This window comes from Erithacus rubecula (assembly GCF_903797595.1).
Source record: "Erithacus rubecula genome assembly, chromosome: 1".
In the NCBI taxonomy this organism is placed as follows: Eukaryota; Metazoa; Chordata; class Aves; order Passeriformes; family Muscicapidae; genus Erithacus; species Erithacus rubecula.
Window position 1 is genome coordinate 27,647,784 of NC_136658.1, and position 16,989 is coordinate 27,664,772.

General features: G+C 40.0%; 2 protein-coding genes across 5 annotated transcripts in view; both read right to left on the reverse strand.

Annotated features, from left to right (window-relative positions):
* Positions 1 to 12,174, reverse strand: part of TULP3 (TUB like protein 3) — a 32,163-nt gene extending 19,989 nt beyond the window's left edge. Inside the window, exon 1 of one of the 3 annotated variants that reach the window (XM_079315549.1) lies at positions 11,999 to 12,174. In XM_079315549.1, coding sequence (XP_079171675.1) covers positions 11,999 to 12,039 — 41 coding nt within the window. In that variant the 5' untranslated portion in view covers positions 12,040 to 12,174. Of the gene's footprint in view, positions 1 to 388; positions 710 to 11,461; positions 11,600 to 11,998 lie in introns of those variants that run through there. The other 2 variants (XM_079315551.1, XM_079315550.1) reach the window with 2 other exon arrangements.
* Positions 12,175 to 12,257: 83 nt separating this feature from the next.
* Positions 12,258 to 16,929, reverse strand: RHNO1 (RAD9-HUS1-RAD1 interacting nuclear orphan 1). 2 transcript variants are annotated; one of them, XM_079315827.1, is made up of 3 exons: positions 16,740 to 16,929; positions 15,273 to 15,541; positions 12,258 to 13,115 (listed from the first exon to the last, which is right to left on the reverse strand). In XM_079315827.1, exons 2-3 carry the CDS (start codon positions 15,438 to 15,440, stop codon positions 12,483 to 12,485), a joined length of 801 nt encoding a protein of 266 aa, XP_079171953.1. In that variant the 5' UTR covers positions 15,441 to 15,541; positions 16,740 to 16,929; the 3' UTR covers positions 12,258 to 12,482. The 2 variants fall into 2 exon arrangements, with proteins under 2 accessions (XP_079171953.1, XP_079171954.1); XM_079315828.1 differs by having other exon boundaries at positions 15,273 to 15,764.
* Positions 16,930 to 16,989: the final 60 nt, after the last annotated feature.

The window sequence follows — 16,989 nt, forward strand, 5'->3', positions numbered from 1 at the left end:
TATCCCCAAAGCAACAAATACAGTAGTACAGTCATCTTCACTTGAAAACAGACACAACTTAAGAAAGAAACAAGCAGAAGCACATCTACTGAGTGCAGCACGACATACGAGAGTTGTCACACAAAACTTCAGCATGAAAGGTGACATGCTTGTTATTTATAGCAGAGGTGATGGAAAAGATCATCTTTAGCAAAGTCTGAAAAACAACTGAATGTTCCACTTTAAATATTTATAATAAAAAACAAGACAAAACAACAAAAAAAAAAAAAGAAAGGGAATAGTCCTTTTCTTCTCATACACCTACTGACTTAAGAAATTGATGACATTTGTTAACTGCAGTGGAGAGTTTGTTACAAAGTAATCTACCTGTGATCAACAGCAGACTTACAGACATGTTCTGATGAACACAAAGGTGTCCTGTGAAAATACAAGCTGCTACCTGTGGTTTTGTTGCTTTTCCTAGCAGAAAATGTATCCCCAAACAGTGTGAGTCTCTTCCTTAGAAAATCAGAAGAAATAAACACTACTACTGTAGGAAATAAGTTCACAAGGTTTCCTTTCTAACTCAAAGACAACATAGTGCTGAAAGAGTAAGACACTCATACATGCCTTGTGAAAATCTTCAGTGAAAATTATTTACTTGGTATGCTAAATTATTTTCTATCCAGACTATAAAAAAGCTACATTATGTAACAGGAGCACAACACAGACTATACAGTGCCTCAGCTCTGGTCACTTAACTGATGCTCGAACATAAAGATTCTAACAGGTCATAGGGCTTGATAAAGCAAAAAGATCACAGAGTGTTCTCTCTTACAATTTACTTTTAAGCACAGTTCTAAATTGCTGAGTAGCAGGCAGAACAAAATGAAAGTGACCATCAATGCATTCCATTTTAAAGTGCAAGGATTCACACAGGCAGTAAAATAAAAAACTAAAGTCATGAGCAATGCAGCACTATAAATATTAGCTTTAAAACACCCCTTTCACACTGTTTTATTTACTGCTTCTGCAACCTTTCTTCCAGATCTCATCATTATGAAAGCATAACATCATAACCAGTCAAAAAAGAGATTCCCACACTTCAAACCTTTTTCTACCCCCCATAGCAGCGTTGGTGTTATTACAAACTTTAACAGAAAACACTGTGCCAGAGTTACTCCCACGGCTCACCACTAAGGAATGTAAGTGGTGTACTAATCCAGCTGCAAGCTTCAGACAGGAATCCTCCTTCAGCTGGACTGACAACACAGATCAGTGCTCTTTGGACATGCCCACACCAAACCACTGTGCTCTTTCTTTGCTTTTCTGTTTGAAGGATTTATGTGCAATAAGAATAATTAAATAAATATCCATCAGGAAGAGCAGAATTTCCATAGTTACCACACCACAGTTAAAAGCAAGGAAAAAAAAAAAATCCCAAACACCAAACCAGTTGCCATTAACCCTTGATAAATAAGAACTGAACATTTTCAAGAAATCTATATTAATGTCCTCTCCCCAAACCACTGCAGCACAGCAGCCCATATAACAAGGTCCTGCCCACAGACACCACTGCTACATTTACCAGAATCCACCTGCAATCCTACTGGTGCTGCATGACAGGTAAGAGACACGTGCCACAGAGAAAGGAAAGACTACCCAGAACAGAATTTACAAGGAAAAACTAATAATAGTGCAGGACACAAAATAAAAATGAGAGTGGGAAAGCAACTTAAATAATATTTAATAAAACATGGAAGAAGATGGCAAGACACAAAGGGGTTCACAGATTTGACACAGATTAACATGGAGCAAGAAGTTTTATTTTTAACTGGTAGCATCTCAAATTTCTACTGAAATCAGAATCAGCCTGGTTTTCATTTCATAATCAGAAATTAAAGTGTTGCAATAGGAATATGCACAAACTTCTAAATGTGTTTGTTTTTTCATAACCATTTTCAGAACAGCAAACAACCACAATGAAGACATAACTCACAGATTATTTAACAGATATTCACATATGCAAATGAAGATTCCTTTTTGTGTGGTTTATTTCCCTTTCTGTAAAAAAGGCACACTACATCTATTGACAGTTCTTTCAGAATGGACGTATTTTTCAATAATACTGACATTTTGGCATTACAAACTGTGGATAGGCAGAGGTAACACTCTTGTTTTCATTGTAGCTTGTCTGTGTCCCTGAGTATGTTGCACTTGGGGGAAAAAAAAAAACAACTACCAAAATACTTATGTTCTAAGCACTTGGCAGTAATTACCATTAAATCAGCCAAACACAAACTCACAGTGTAATCCAAGTCTGAGAACAACGAAAAACCCCAATATTAAAGCAGAATGTAGAAAATAAAAGCAATCCACCAGCCTGAAAATGTTCGTTCCATTCAAGGTCCACACAAGAGAAAGGACTGAAAAATTGTAGAGTTCAGCAGAAAACTGAAAAAATTGACCAATTTGACCAAGGACTGGAAAGCGCACCTCTTTGCAAGATCCTACTATTTATTCAAGATAAAATCAATACAATCCACTGTATTCCATGGATTTGAGGCTACACAGGACATTGATGAGAGAGAAGACAAAATCCAGACATAAATAACTGAAGCTAAACTAATCCAGATTGCAAATGAATTTTTAATTTAACACTGTGACTAATTAACCATTAGGATAACTCATGGAGCTGTGGATTTTCAACAGAAAACAACAAATCTTAATCAAGTCTGAATATTATTATGTTAAAAGTTGCTGTTGCAGACTAAGGCTATGGTTTCCTCCTATTTCAGGTGTGGTTATCCCAAATGGGAGAGCTAAGCATTCTTCAAGTTATTTCAATTAAATCCCCTTTATATCCTGAATGTTGAAGCTAAAAGGAGGGGTACAAAAAAAAAAGAAAAAAGGTCCTTATTATGGACTAGTTTTGAAAGAAATTGACTGGCTGCAGTTGTAAATGGGAAGCAGTAACAGAGAAAGTAAGAAAAACATCAGGAACGAGCAGCTTGTAGAGACAAAATGTTCTACATGACTGAAAACATACTGGAAAGACAGATTTAAAATATGTTAAACAAAGGAAAACACCATGATAGTTTTCCCTGCATTCAACAAAATGTACATTCCTTATATTCCACTAAGGAAATACTATACTCAATTTCTCCTCCTAAACAAATAATGCAGCAAAGCCTTGCAGATTTAAAGGTTTCTGAGTTAGCCAAATCTATCCTGCAATTAAAGTAGTTAAAGATTTGGTAAAGAAAAAGTAAGCTTGGCTGCCTCTTTTAGGAGGAAGGTCAGACTAGCTGACAGAAGCAGACCCCACTCCAACCTTAAATGAAAATCTGATCCAAGAGCAGGAAAGATCCCCTGTTTTGCCTTTGAGCTGTTCTATGTATCTTTATAGCAGTTATCAGCACTGTATATGCACTCAATTCTTGGTGAGAAAAACTGAGGAATTATTACCTATTTGTGCACAGCTCTAGGGAAGGCATTAAAGTTTCAGATAGTCCATAGTCTGGCAGAGAGATTCAAGCAAAGTGTCCAGCAGAAACTTCCAGATCTTTTTAAGGTGAACTGGATTTTGAGTTTACTGTGCCTTGTTACAAACAAGCTTGATATTTTCATATCAGTCTGACACAGAAATCCTTTTAATAAACACAGTCTTTAGATACTAGTGGGAATATGAACCTATATATTAATAATCAAGATCCTTAAATTTTCAGTTGCTTCCATTGTTCCACTTCTTTTAAAGGAGCTCCAAGGCACAATAACACCATTTTGGTCCACAAACCTTCCCACTTTCCCAATATCATATGATCCATTTCTCACTCTACAGAGGACTGCTTCTATCAGGAGTCTTACAAAGCTCATATAATTTCCTTTTTCTTTCAGGACAGTTTATTAACATGGTAGCAGCAGTTATGTCTTTGAGCAATACTCATAGATCTTAAAAATCAGGGGATGAGAAGAATGTGGCTTGTGGCCCACATCTTCATCCACTACATTTTATTTTTAGCTGTAGAAGTTGAAGTAAAAGCAACTTCAGTAAGAAATGTTGAGTCAGTTGGTGTAAAAGTATTTCTGCTCTTAACCCTCCAATAAACTTTCCTGGGGATTATTCTTGTCTGAACTACAGCTTTGAAAGAAAACAGCTGTAGAAAGAACAGAAAGAAGCTGTAGAAAAAAACATCAGTTGAAGAAGGATTCTTACCTTTCAAAAGGTATATTTAAAAAAAAAAAAATGCAATACTGTCTCTGGAAACTGGTTGAGGAACAAACTTTATCTGTAATGCACCTTCCAATCCACAAAAGGGTGGAGTCCTGACACAGCTGTAATTGCACATTTTTGGGAAAACACGTAGCATACCACCCATAGGAGTGAAGGTTACCAAATTTTCTGCCTTCCCCAAGGCAGAAGAGTGGGGTTTTTTTTGGCAAACACAGGATATTCTTTTCTTCATAATTAATTAGCAGTAAGTCTTCCAAAGTAAACTGATCTGCTGCCAGAGAGCCATAAAATCCCACACCTATTTCTAAGTGACATGGCTGAAGTTGCATCAACATTTCACTAAATTATTTTTAAGCAGGTGATACTTCAATACGGACAAGTTTTAGTACATCTGCCTTTTTTACAGAAATCAGTGAAATCAGTTTGACCATTGATCCCTCTGCACCCCAAAAACCCTAATGCTAATAGAATACTGTTTTGAGCAAGGGTTCACAAAATTCATTTGGAAAGTTTTTTACCTACTGAACATATTATGAGAATAATGACACAGAAAGAATGAACACCTAGTTTTGGAAGCAATTCTGAATGAGTGAATAAAAGACTGTCTTGTTAGTTTTAGTATAGAAATTATGTCCCACATAACACAGATTAAATAACATTTATCTCAGAATATTTGAAAATAGTATATTTTAATAAGAATAACTAATAAGAATAACTAATAAGAATAACTAATAAGAATAACTAATAAGAATAACTAATAAGAATAACTAATAAGAATAACTAATAAGAATAACTAATAAGAATAACTAATAAGAATAACTAATAAGAATAACTAATAAGAATAACTAATAAGAATAACTAATAAGAATAACTAATAAGAATAACTAATAAGAATAACTAATAAGAATAACTAATAAGAATAACTAATAAGAATAACTAATAAGAATAACTAATAAGAATAACTAATAAGAATAACTAATAAGAATAAACTCAACTGCCAGACCAGGGTGGATTGAGAGAACAATCAGAGACAAGCAGTGAGATCTGCATGTCCAACTTAATTTCAAAATATACCTGAATCCACTACATACTCCTGCAAATAACTTGGACCAACTATCTGAACAATTTACAACTTAAAGATGAATTTGCAACATAAAAAAATCCTAAAGAAACAAAATGGCAAGCTAGTCCTTTTAACTTCTGCTTCTACCTATCTGCAGGCTTAAAAATGGAATTTTAATGTGAAAATATCAGGTGTTTTTCTTGAAAGCCACACAGATCAGAAGCATGTCAAAAATACCCAAATCAAAACACCCAACATCTGCCCTTCCCTGACAACCATTCCCCTCAAAAAAACCCCAAAAAAACAAACACAAAAATAACTAACCCTGAAAAGGCTGGAGCTCTGAAGAATTTATGCATATTATGTATATTCTTTGTATGCATATATGTATGTATATAGCAACAGGAATATTGTGCTGAAGAAAGAAATTCAAGCAAAAAATAATCTGAGCAGCACATGCTACAAACATTATTTGCTGTAAAACAGTAACAGGTTAATAATTATTTTTGTTGGCTAAACCCATGAAAGGAGTGAATGTAATGCAAGCCTATCCTTGCAGCACTACATTTTCCATACTTGCACCTATTTTGGGGTGACTGTTCACTTGTCAAACGTAATTAGGTAAATAATGATGCAGTTTAGTACTGATGGACCACAGCCAAGTCAATGCAGAAAAAAGGATTTATCAGTACAGGAGACACAGGCTTCTATTTTCTTTACAGTACTTGTTCCAGTGATTTTGAAACTGTGCAGACAAGGTAAAATGTCCACTCAAAGATCACATCTGCCTTCAGTTTCAAAATGGTATTTCACAAGTGCAGTGGGATATTCTCTGCACTATTACACACCAACACTAACGCACCCCCAATAAGAAAGAATTAATGTTCAGGTGGATTAAAAAGAACCTGCAGGTAAAGTAACAGAATATCGAGAAATGAAAGGTCAGGAGAAAAAGGTGAAAAGCTGAATTATGATTAAACAAAAAAATTAAGCATATGCTGTTTGTTGAGATTAGTTTTTCAGAAATTGATTCATATTGTTTTGGTGGACAACAAGTTTATCACAAGCCAGCAATTCATGGTCTCGGGGCAAAGGTGGCCAACAGCATCCTGGGCTGCATTAGGGAAAGCCCTGCCAGCAGGCTGAGGGAGTGACACCACCCCTCTAGCAGTGAGGCCACACACAAGGTGCTGCATCCAGCCCTGGGCTTCTGGGAGCAAGAAAGACAAGAACGTATTGCAGCAAAACCAGCAATGGGCTACAAAGGTGCTTTAGGGGCCAGAGTATCTTTAACATGAAGTGAAGCTGAGACAATTGGGCTTGGAGAAGTGAAGACTTGGCAGGTAATTTATGAACATGTAAAAATTCCTGATGGAAGGGTGAAAAGCAAATAAAGCCAGCAGTGCCTACTGACAGGACAAGAGGTGATGGGCACAAACTAAAGCACATGAAATTCTACACAGCATCAAGAAAAGAATTTCCAGAGAAAATGGTCAAATACTGGAACAGCTTGCTCAGCAAGATTGTAGTCTCCATCTTTGGAGATATTCAAAACTCAGCTGGACATCATTCAGTGCAATCTGCTCCAGCCAACCCTGCTTGAGCAGCAGGGCTGCCCCAGATCCTCTCTCAAGAAGCCCCTTCCAGGCTCTGTGATTCTGTCTGGTTGGGTTCTAGAGATCACAAGTTTATATTCTGAATGTGAGAGCACAAACTAGAGAACACTAAAAAATACAGGCTGTTGCAAGAAATTGCAACAGAAATAAAAGCATAATGAAAAGGTTACATATTGAGCTCAAAACTATTTTGACTACTGTATTGGTTGGTTAGTGTTTTACATACCATTCAAAAAGTGACTTATGAAGTACCAAAGATTAGCTCCTCTTACTTGGAAGAAGGGAACAGAGCAAGGAAAATGAATCAGCACTCTCTGGACAGAAGCTAGTATGACTTCTATTTGAACTAAAAAGAAGAGTGCAAACAAAAACCTGTGTCATTCTGTGCTGTACTACACTGGGAGAACATAAAGGAGATTCTTGTTTTCCCTGGCCAGAAGTCTCAAATAAATTCATTTCTGCAAACCTAAAGTAAAAGGAGTATTCTTCTTCTAGAAGTAAGGCCAAGAGATGTCATAAATCCACACAAGCCATTAACCATCAAAGCCATCATCAGTGCTGGGAGAGTGGCACAGAGGAACACAATCATAAAAATATACTCATTATATATAAACTTATATTTTAAGTGTGTAGCCAAACAGAAGGTTTCAACTGAGTTTTTATTGTAATTCTTTCAAGAAAAGGGAGACAAGCAATCTCCAGTCAGGCATATTCCTTCTAAAGTTCACAGTCAGTGACTCCATGACTCATCTCCTAACCACCACTACAACTGCAGAGCACTATGCTTCAGGTTTATTCAGTTGAACCTAATGAAATTTAGGTTTCTGCTAAGGAAAAGATATTTATTCCACAGGCAGAACTTCACCTTTCTATTTAATGTCCTTTCAACTACATGCTTCAAGTCACCATGGTTATTTCACTTACAGAAACACCTCTGCCCAAGTAAAGAGAAAAGCAGGATCCCCAGGGGGTTGGAATTCTGTCTCCTGTGATCTTCTGTTTGTGAATTATTAAACCATGCCTGTCACTTTTGTTGCCGTTGTACCTCATTATCACGGAAGACAGTGAAATGTAGAGCAGCCATTGTTCTCTCTTAGCAACAAATGCAACAGTTAAATAGCACATGCTATGCTTAAGCCAGACCAGCTAACAAAACTCAAAGTTCCCTGAAAACAAGAACATCACACTTGACAAGACAAATTGCACTTGTCTAACAGTATTTCAAACTAAAAATAGGAAAAGGTGCATTAAATTTCCTGAACTGACACCCTAGAATTCACTGTAGACCTTTATTCCCAGTGCAGATCTTTTATTTAAAAAAAACTAAAACTAAAAGAGACACAAACAGCAAAATGTCATTTCAATCTCAAACTAGGTGACTCAGCAAGACATCACTGCTAGATTTTAGTTCTTGCTCTTTTTTTGCCTCAGATATCACATAAAAATACAAAGTCAGAAAGGAATGTGGAATCACCCAGACTCCTATAGCAAGAACACAGGCAGTTAAAGGTTCAAACATCCCACAGAGTGTTTTAAAGAGCACTGAGAGTTGGCGTAAATGTTCTTGCAATAGTCTAAGGCAACATCTCTAGGCATATCAGCAAATCCACATAGAGGAGAATTCATCTCATGACCCAATTACAACAGTTTTATTTTGGAGATCACTCAGCTGTGCCTCAGCAACAAAACAAGAGTCTGGAGCTATCCCAGTGCAAGTTGGGTTGCAGAAAGTTTTCACACATACAAAGCCATAATTATGTTAAGCCAGCACATTTGTCCCTCCTACTAATGCCCCACCAACAGTGATTAAAAAAAAAAAAATAGCAGAAGAGAAAAGTAATGGCTCTCTATAAAAAATAGGTCCCCAGTAACGTAAATTCTAGGTGATAAGATTTGGGAAAAGAACTAACTAGAAATGGAAGAGATAATTCAAACAAGGTTCAACTTCAGAATACCTCTTTGAATTGCTGTTACCCAGTGAATCTCACATTATGCTTGGAAATTTTAGTTGCACACAATTTGTCACCTTTTCCCTCTTGCCACTGCTGTCTACATCACAAGAAGTGAGGTGACTCCTTCATTCACATTAACAGAGGCTGCATCAAATTTCAAAAGGTTTCCTTTTCAGTTTAATCTGTACTCCAAGGAGTATATATCAACCACACTTATAAAATATTTACAGGTTTATGTCACTTTGGACAGATTCCTTCATTATAATGTTTAGAGCTGAATAGGGTGAAGCAAACAGGATATTAAGCCAATTCTCATTCATGTAAGGATAAGATTTGAATAATTTTAAGTCCTGGAACTTAAACATTGCTTGTTAATTTTAAGAAGGTCACTGGTGGCTAAATAAAAATACTCAAGGACTAACAGAGATGCTGAGAGGCTTTTTAAAGGAATTTTAAACTTCTCTGTCTTCTCTGGTTTACAAGTATAGCTAAAACAATTAGCAAAGTATTCTGTTTTTTTTTTCCTCCTCAAAATCATAATTACGGTGTATTTACACAAAATACTCAAGCCCTCAAAATACTCAAGCAGGCACAGAGTTTTCTGACAATCTCAACTACACTCAGGTTTTTAAAACATGGAAAGGGTTTTTAGCTGAACAATAGTACTACTTTTGAAATTTTCAACTTCTCTTCATCTGTAAGGTTTTAATATTTTGAAAATTGAACTAATTGGCAACAGGCTGATTTTCTTCATTAACTTTGGGAGACACTGAGGAAGTATCCCATTGTTCCAGAGTTTTCACAAACTGAAAGCCACTAACTGATGCATGTCTGGATCCAAAGGAAGCATCCAAATGAGGGCAGGATCACTGCAGCTGACATCCAGTTTTGCAGTCTCTGTAGACTCAGCCAAGGTTACTCCTCTTGAAAATTATGTTCCTCTTACATGACTTCTGCAAGTTAGAAGCTGAAGCATATTTGGAATGCAACATATGGGAAGCTTTAAGTATTGCTGCACACTGTGTGATTAGTGTGCAAAAGGGCAAAGTCCATTGTTCTCTGAGGTTCTAAAATATATACTACCATAAGAAACAAATTTCCTTCACAATATTTTAAAAGCTTACAGTGATTTAGAATTACTTTTACCTTAATGTTTCTACACTAATAACTTCATGGTAAGTCTCCAAATGAACTTTCCCAAAGAAGAGAGAAGGTCTAGCACTTATCAAACCTATGAAGCAGCAATATCAACCTTATCATTTTCTAAAGCATTAAGACAGTTGTGCCATGTCTACTTGAAAGCCAAACTTTAAAATGAAGTTGAGCAATTTCAGTTGCAGCCAGCTCTAATGCAACACAGTATTTGCAAGTGACAGCCTGTAGATGGCCTAAATCCAAGATCTCAGCTGTCTGTCCATCATCATGTATCCCACAGCATATTTTGAAAACAATATGCATTACTTTTTGACTGGTAATGTTCTACTCTGTCCATCAGAAGTAAATACTCCCAATATCTTTATGCATATTTTTCACATTGCTCAATAGTACAGGCATTCCACCAGTGGGGGAAAAAATGGGAAAAAAAAAAAAAAAAAAAAAAAAAAGCTGCCAACCAGTTCTCAGGTACAATATTGTTAAACTTTAACTGTAGTATCTTCACTGCCATGAAGTGCCAGTTATTATGTACCACATTTACCTATTCTATATCACATTTATCTTTTCTATAAAACCCACTGTTTGGACAACCGACAATTATTTTACCAAACAAGAGTTCTAGTTAGTAACCAGATTAGTGACTTCTGCATAATCTTTCTATTTTTGTCTCAGGAAAAGAAGAACCTTCTTAAGAATACAGACATTTATTACAATGCTGATGAACACTCCACCTTCAGTCAGATCCCTGAAAATAACAAGCTTTACATATCTGTTTTAAAATTATGTACTTTTCTTTAGGTTCACGTATTCTAGTTTTCTTACCTTAACCATGGGGACTAAGAAAGCTAAAGAAATTGGCATTTCTTTAATAAAGTGGGATGGGAGGGATAGTTCTTGGGAGCTATCCCAAGAACTACCATTATCTTTAGCCTGTTTCTATGGGTGGGGCACCCATAAAAGTACACAAGACTGGTTTCTTAGCAGAAGGAAATGATGCCAGTGGAACTGTTACCAAAAGAACAGAATTATTTCCTGTAGCATCAACTCTGTCAAACTTAAAGGTTTACTGTGCAGGGAAATTCACATGTATCTGGGCATCATTTCCTTAAAAATTGTTTCCAGAACTGCTAGACAACCCGAGGCTTTCAAGTCTGCATTAACAAATAATCTAATATTCAATAGCGCATTTGGTGGACCCAAGCAATTACAGGACCCTTTCTAACTCAACTGTTGCTTTTAATCCTTCTTAAATTACCAAATGCAACAATGTATGTAATAAAAAATACTGTTTCTCTTCTACACTGCGTTCATTATCATTTAACTACCCAAAGTTTAGGTTTCTCTCTTTAATTGCTTTGCTTCTTCCTATCCAAACGGAGGCACAAAGATAGATTTTCCTGGGTTTTTTGCAATCACACCAATTCTGCCAAAACTCGTTTGCTGTGCTGGCCCGTATACTCACATTTAATTTCAAATAATTTCGATTCTGAGCTACTTAAGTGCCACAAGCATAAATCTTTCCAAAACAGCTTGTCCATAGTTCACAGCTGTTTTTTCCTATTACATCAGTTGAGTTCATTACAGTCATCCTTCTTTTTTTTTTTCCTCGCAAAGGCACACCGACAGTGGTACTTGCAAATCCCCAGAGAGCTTCATTAGGAGGAGCAGAGGGGCTGAATAACACCGCGAAAACGCTGCACAGTAGCGCCTAGAAAGCAAGAATGGACCGAGGCACCACAAAACCGGTTTAATCCACAAGTATTCAGACGATGCACACCAACGTTAAAGAATGAAACACATAAAACACACCCGCGGTAGAGCTGTCGCCCGCCTGCGGGACGCGGGTGTTACCGGGGCAGCGCCGACCCGCGTGGCCGCTGCCGTGGGGCTCCACCCGCCCGGGCCCCGCTGCGGCCGGGCCGCTGCGATCCGAGGCAGCCCCTGCCCAGGCCTGTTCGGCCCCGAGGACGCGGCCGCCGCCGCCCCAAGCCCCGCTCACCTGCGGCCGGCGGGACCGCCCGGTTCCCCCGCTCCGTCCATCGCGGCCCCGCCGTTGCTATGGGCCCCCGCCCGCTGCTGCCCTTAGCAACGGCGCGCGGCACTGAGGCGCACCGCCATTGGCCGGGGCCGCGAGCACGCCGCCCGCCGATTGGCTGCGTTGCCGCGCACGCGCAGTGCAGCACAAGGGCCCCCGGTCCCTCGCGGCGGGACCCACCCGCCGCCTCCGCCGGGAGCGGGCAACGGCCCCGGCGGGAACGCGCGCGGCACGAAGGCCTTTCCGTACACGCTTCCCCCGGGAACACCGCCCCAAAAGACACCCCCTGTATCCAGGACCCTCCCGCGCCCGCCCCGGCGTTCCTCGGAGGCTCTGCCAGGCGGAGTAGGAGGGCCTGGCTGCAATCACGTCCCCTCTTCAGCCCCCGAGCTGACATCGCCTGTTCGGGCGCGTTCTTGCTCGCAGCAGAGCGGCTGCTCCCGCCCGGTCAGCAGCGGGCCTGTCCCCTCGACAGCTCCATGTTTGCCTTCACCAGGATGTCCGCAGCGCTCAGCTTCCCTTGCTCCCGCAGGTATTTCATTATGTGAGGCCGCCGTCGCCAGGTGACCTTTACTCCATACTCGTGCTCGGGAGTGTCCGTAACCAGCACTGCTGCCGCCTCCCCTCTCCCACAGGGATCAATACCAAATGCCAGCTCATTCTCTGGATGCCAGGCATGACTGCTTTGTGGTGGAGTGTCGCTGCATCCCACATCCCTTGGGGAAGGAACCGGTGTAGCCTCTGCATCTGGTGGACAAAGGACTTCTTGCTCCACAGGCTGGGGAGCAGGCTCTCCACAGTTCTCTGGACTCTTCACCTGGAAGCTGGCGTTTGCTGCTGTCCCTTTCTGAGGCTGGTTGTGGGAGCATTGTGCATTCCTTCTCGAGCGATTTGGATCATCCAACGGAGGGAAGTCATGTCCTTCTGGATTCTCAAAAGTTAAAGGAGGAAATCTGCAAGATCCTCCTGCATTAAATGAACTGTGGTTGGCATTCTGATTATAGGGCTTGTGAGGACCACGATGCTTCTTCTGGCATGCTTTCAACACCACTGACTTTGTTGTGTCAAATTGTGGGCACACCTGAAGGAAAAGACATAATAATAAAATATAAAACCCAACCTTTTTCTCCAGACAAGTAATACCTGCCTGCTTCTACTTCCCCACCTTTTTTCGGTGTTCATTGACTAATCTTTTCTCCAGCAATGCATGTGAGTCACTAACAAAGCTGCTATGCATGAGATACCTCTGAATGTCAACATCACATTCTGCCACTCTTCTTGGGAAAGTCACTGGGGTGCAAGTGAGCTGTTCTCTGGCAATTCATAAAGAACTCAAGATTTGGGCTTTAAAGGAAATTAAGTGGTGTCTACTCCTGTAACATGTGCAGATTTAAAAAAGTTCAGAAGGGATTCTTTTTTGTGCTGTGTCTTAGCATAACTCAAATAGATCCTCAGCCTCCAGAGAGCAGTAGGTGCTGAACTGGGAGAGCAATACAAAATGATTAAAGAATGCCCACTTAGCTCAGTCCCCTTAGATTGTACTAATATGTTGTTCAAAATCTTCCCCCAAAACATCTTTGTTTCAAAACATTGTGGAGTAACAGATCACCCAAAATCCACTTCTACAATCAGCTTTCTATAGAAGAGATGGTCCAAGCTCAACAATTTGTATTTCTTTGAATGATTCTGGACTCATATTCAAACCCTGGAAGTCCTTTTATTACAGTGTTCTTTGTGTTCCTGGTTATCAACAGAAGTCAGAATCTGTTTCAGATTCCAGTTTGCTTTTCCCAAGAGCACACCAAACTGAGTCCTTGCTACACTACAACTACAGATCTCCTTCAGCATTCTGAAATTACTATACAGTTCCTCAAAACACTGAGTGCAATTTAACTAAGGATGGCAATTGTCTGATGTACAGCTGAACTGTTTGAATGCAAAGCCTTTGTGGAGGAAAAGAGAAGTGATTCTGTAATAAATGTGATCCCAGCACATAGCCTCAGATTTTAAGGATATGGCTTCCTAGCTTCAGAGAACATGTAGGGTAGGTTTTACTTATGTAGGAACCAAGCAATTAAAAAGGTATGAAAAACTGAGATAATGCCAAAAAGAAAGGAGCAGAAAATCAGTTTCCATTGAAACAAGTTTATAGATACTCTGCAGATGATGCCTCCAGAAGTTACAAACCTACCACAGTTTCCAAACTAAGAAATATCTAACAGTTTCAGTGCTGATAGCTTCAAACAAATTTTAGAATCATTGTATTTTTGGAATCAAAGAGCTATCAGAGTCAATGTTTCCACCTCTTCTAAACAAAATGAATGCTTATTCACAGCAGTTATTTTACTTAGTGATTCAGAAACTGTAGAGCTAAGTGCCTCAAGCAGATACAAAAAAAAGAAAAAAAATTACAGAACAAAAAATTGAAGATATTCTACTTCAAGATTAAGGCATCACAAAAATACCTGCAGGTCAACAGGAACAAAGGAATGTTTCAAGCAGGTTTGAAACCACACTTCCTGAGCTTGCTTTGTGAAGAGCAGAGTCAAGCAGCAGTAATGTTTAAACAGAGCTCCCCTAGGTGATGACTACTGTTGTATAGGAATGGTCTGTCTTTGCTGCAGCTGTTTGCTTAAAAAAAAATAAATCTTTACATTACACAATATAAGGAGTACTTTAGGACATGCCAAACAGTCCCAAGAAAATGAACCCATCAGAAGATTGATATGGAGAGAAACTATTCAAAACACAGAAATGGTAAAAAGGGTAGTTTAGAAGATATAATTCTGAAGTAAAAACCTATCTTCTCTAAATTTAGCAGTGTCAGATTTAAACAATGCACCCAATACTTTAACAGGTAACATTTAGAGTTCAGCAGTTATTTCAAACAGCAAGCCAATAAGAAAAATCTCCCCTAATGTTTATTTCGTGCAGGGTTTTCGGTCACCAAGGAAAACAGTGGTTTTCCTGATGGGAATTATTTTTCTAGAAGACAAATAGTCATTAGTCAGTACAGACTGCACACAGCTTATATCTTCAAGTAACCAAGACCTTAGTGCTTATTCTTAGAATGTAATGCAACTCAAGCACTTATCTATGCTATTTATGCTTTAGACTGATAGAAGGAATTCAGGTCTGGGCTACTAATTTTCCATATCCAGAACAGATAACTTTCTGTAAAGACATACAGGAGAAACTTGAAAACTCTAATGTGGGAGGAAAGACCATTTATACCAACCCAGACAGCAGAGGTGTTCTGGTCCACAGGTTTTGTAGGCACACGTCTGGGATTCTCAGCCGAACGCAGAGGAGTTTCATAACAGTGGATGGGTCCTGCCCATGGCCTCTCAAGAAAAGCCAGCTCTGCCTTCCTGGCCTTGTGGGTACACTTCTTCTTCGGAGGCATCAAAAGGTGTGGCAGAACTGCTTAGAAACCTCATGATGCTTGTTGGAGCTAATTGAAGAAAGAGGGACGCACCCCGAGGAGATGCTAAAGCGGTCTTGAATCTATAGAAGGCAAATAAATGGATTTGAAGACAGACTTGTTTGGAAACCTCTGATGCAGTTCTTAACAAAAGCAAAACATTATGCAGCAGCACAGTGTACATATCTCAAGGCAGACTTTTTCCCAACAGTAGCTCTTGAACCTGTTTTCAATTTTCAGGCAGGTTTAGAGATGCACTGCAGGAATGGGAGCCATTGACCTACTGATGCAGCTATATCAAGACAGCTATCAAAAGGAAAAAAAAATAAAAAAACTTATTTTCTTTTTTTCAATCCAATCTGGTTTGTAATGCCAATAAGATAATACATGGCCAAGATAATCAGAACTCTTTCCCTTTCTAGTTGCTAACTACCTGTATGTTTTAATTTTAAGAGATTTTAAGTTTGTTCTTTTCTTATTTACAGAACAGAGTTGCTCGACACATCTTGCATGATTCATTTGCTTTACCTAAAGTCTGAACTGAAGTAACATTGTATTTACTTTTCTGTTGGAAAACAACTCAAAGAATCAATTAGGTTGGAAGACCTCTGAGATCATCAAATCCAATCTATGGCCAAGCACCACCATGGCACTAAATACTGCATCTCATCTTTCCTTAAAGACCTTCAGGGACAGTGACTCCACTACTCCCTGGGTAGCCCATTCCAATGTCTAACCACTCCTCCTGTGAAGATATTTTCCTAATGTCCAACCTAAACCTCCCCTGGTGCACTTTAAGACAATATTCCCTTGTTCCATCACTAGGTGCCTGAGAGAAAAGGCCAACCCTCACCTGGTTGTACCCTCCTTTCAAGCGGTTGTAGAGGGCAGTAAGGTCTCCCCGACCCTCCTTTTCTCCAGGCTGAACCTCCCCGGCTCCCTCAGCCACTCCTCATAAAACCTGTGCTCCAGACCAGCTCTGCTGCTCTTCTCTGGACTCACTCCAGCACCTCAGTGTCCTTCCTGAGGAGAGGGGAGTGGAACTGGACACAACACTCGAGGTGTGGCCTCACCAGTGCTGAACACAACGGGACAATCCCAGCCCTGGTGCTGCCGGACACACTGTTGCTGGTACAAGCCAGGTGCCATTGGCCTCTCTGGCCAGCTGAGCACAACTGGCTCATGTTCGCCAAACCTGACTTATCGTAGATCAGCACAGACAAGAAAGTTTGATAACGTTTCATGAGAAATGTACGAGACTGCAACAGTCTGACTGCTTACCTAAATGACAGCGTGCTCAGGGAGTCCTGCGGGCCCCCCTAGCCCGGTGCAGCCGTAGCACAAACGTTAAACGGTAAAACTCCGTAGCCCTTCACCAGGAGCCAGCGCAATGCCGGCAGCCCGGGCGCACGGCAGAGCTCCTAGCCGCGAGCAGCATAGCTGAAGGAAGCTGCCTGCACTGGCCCGGACAGGCGGGCGGGACAACGCAATCCCGGGAGCGACGCAACCTCTGCCCCGGGCTGCGCTCCGC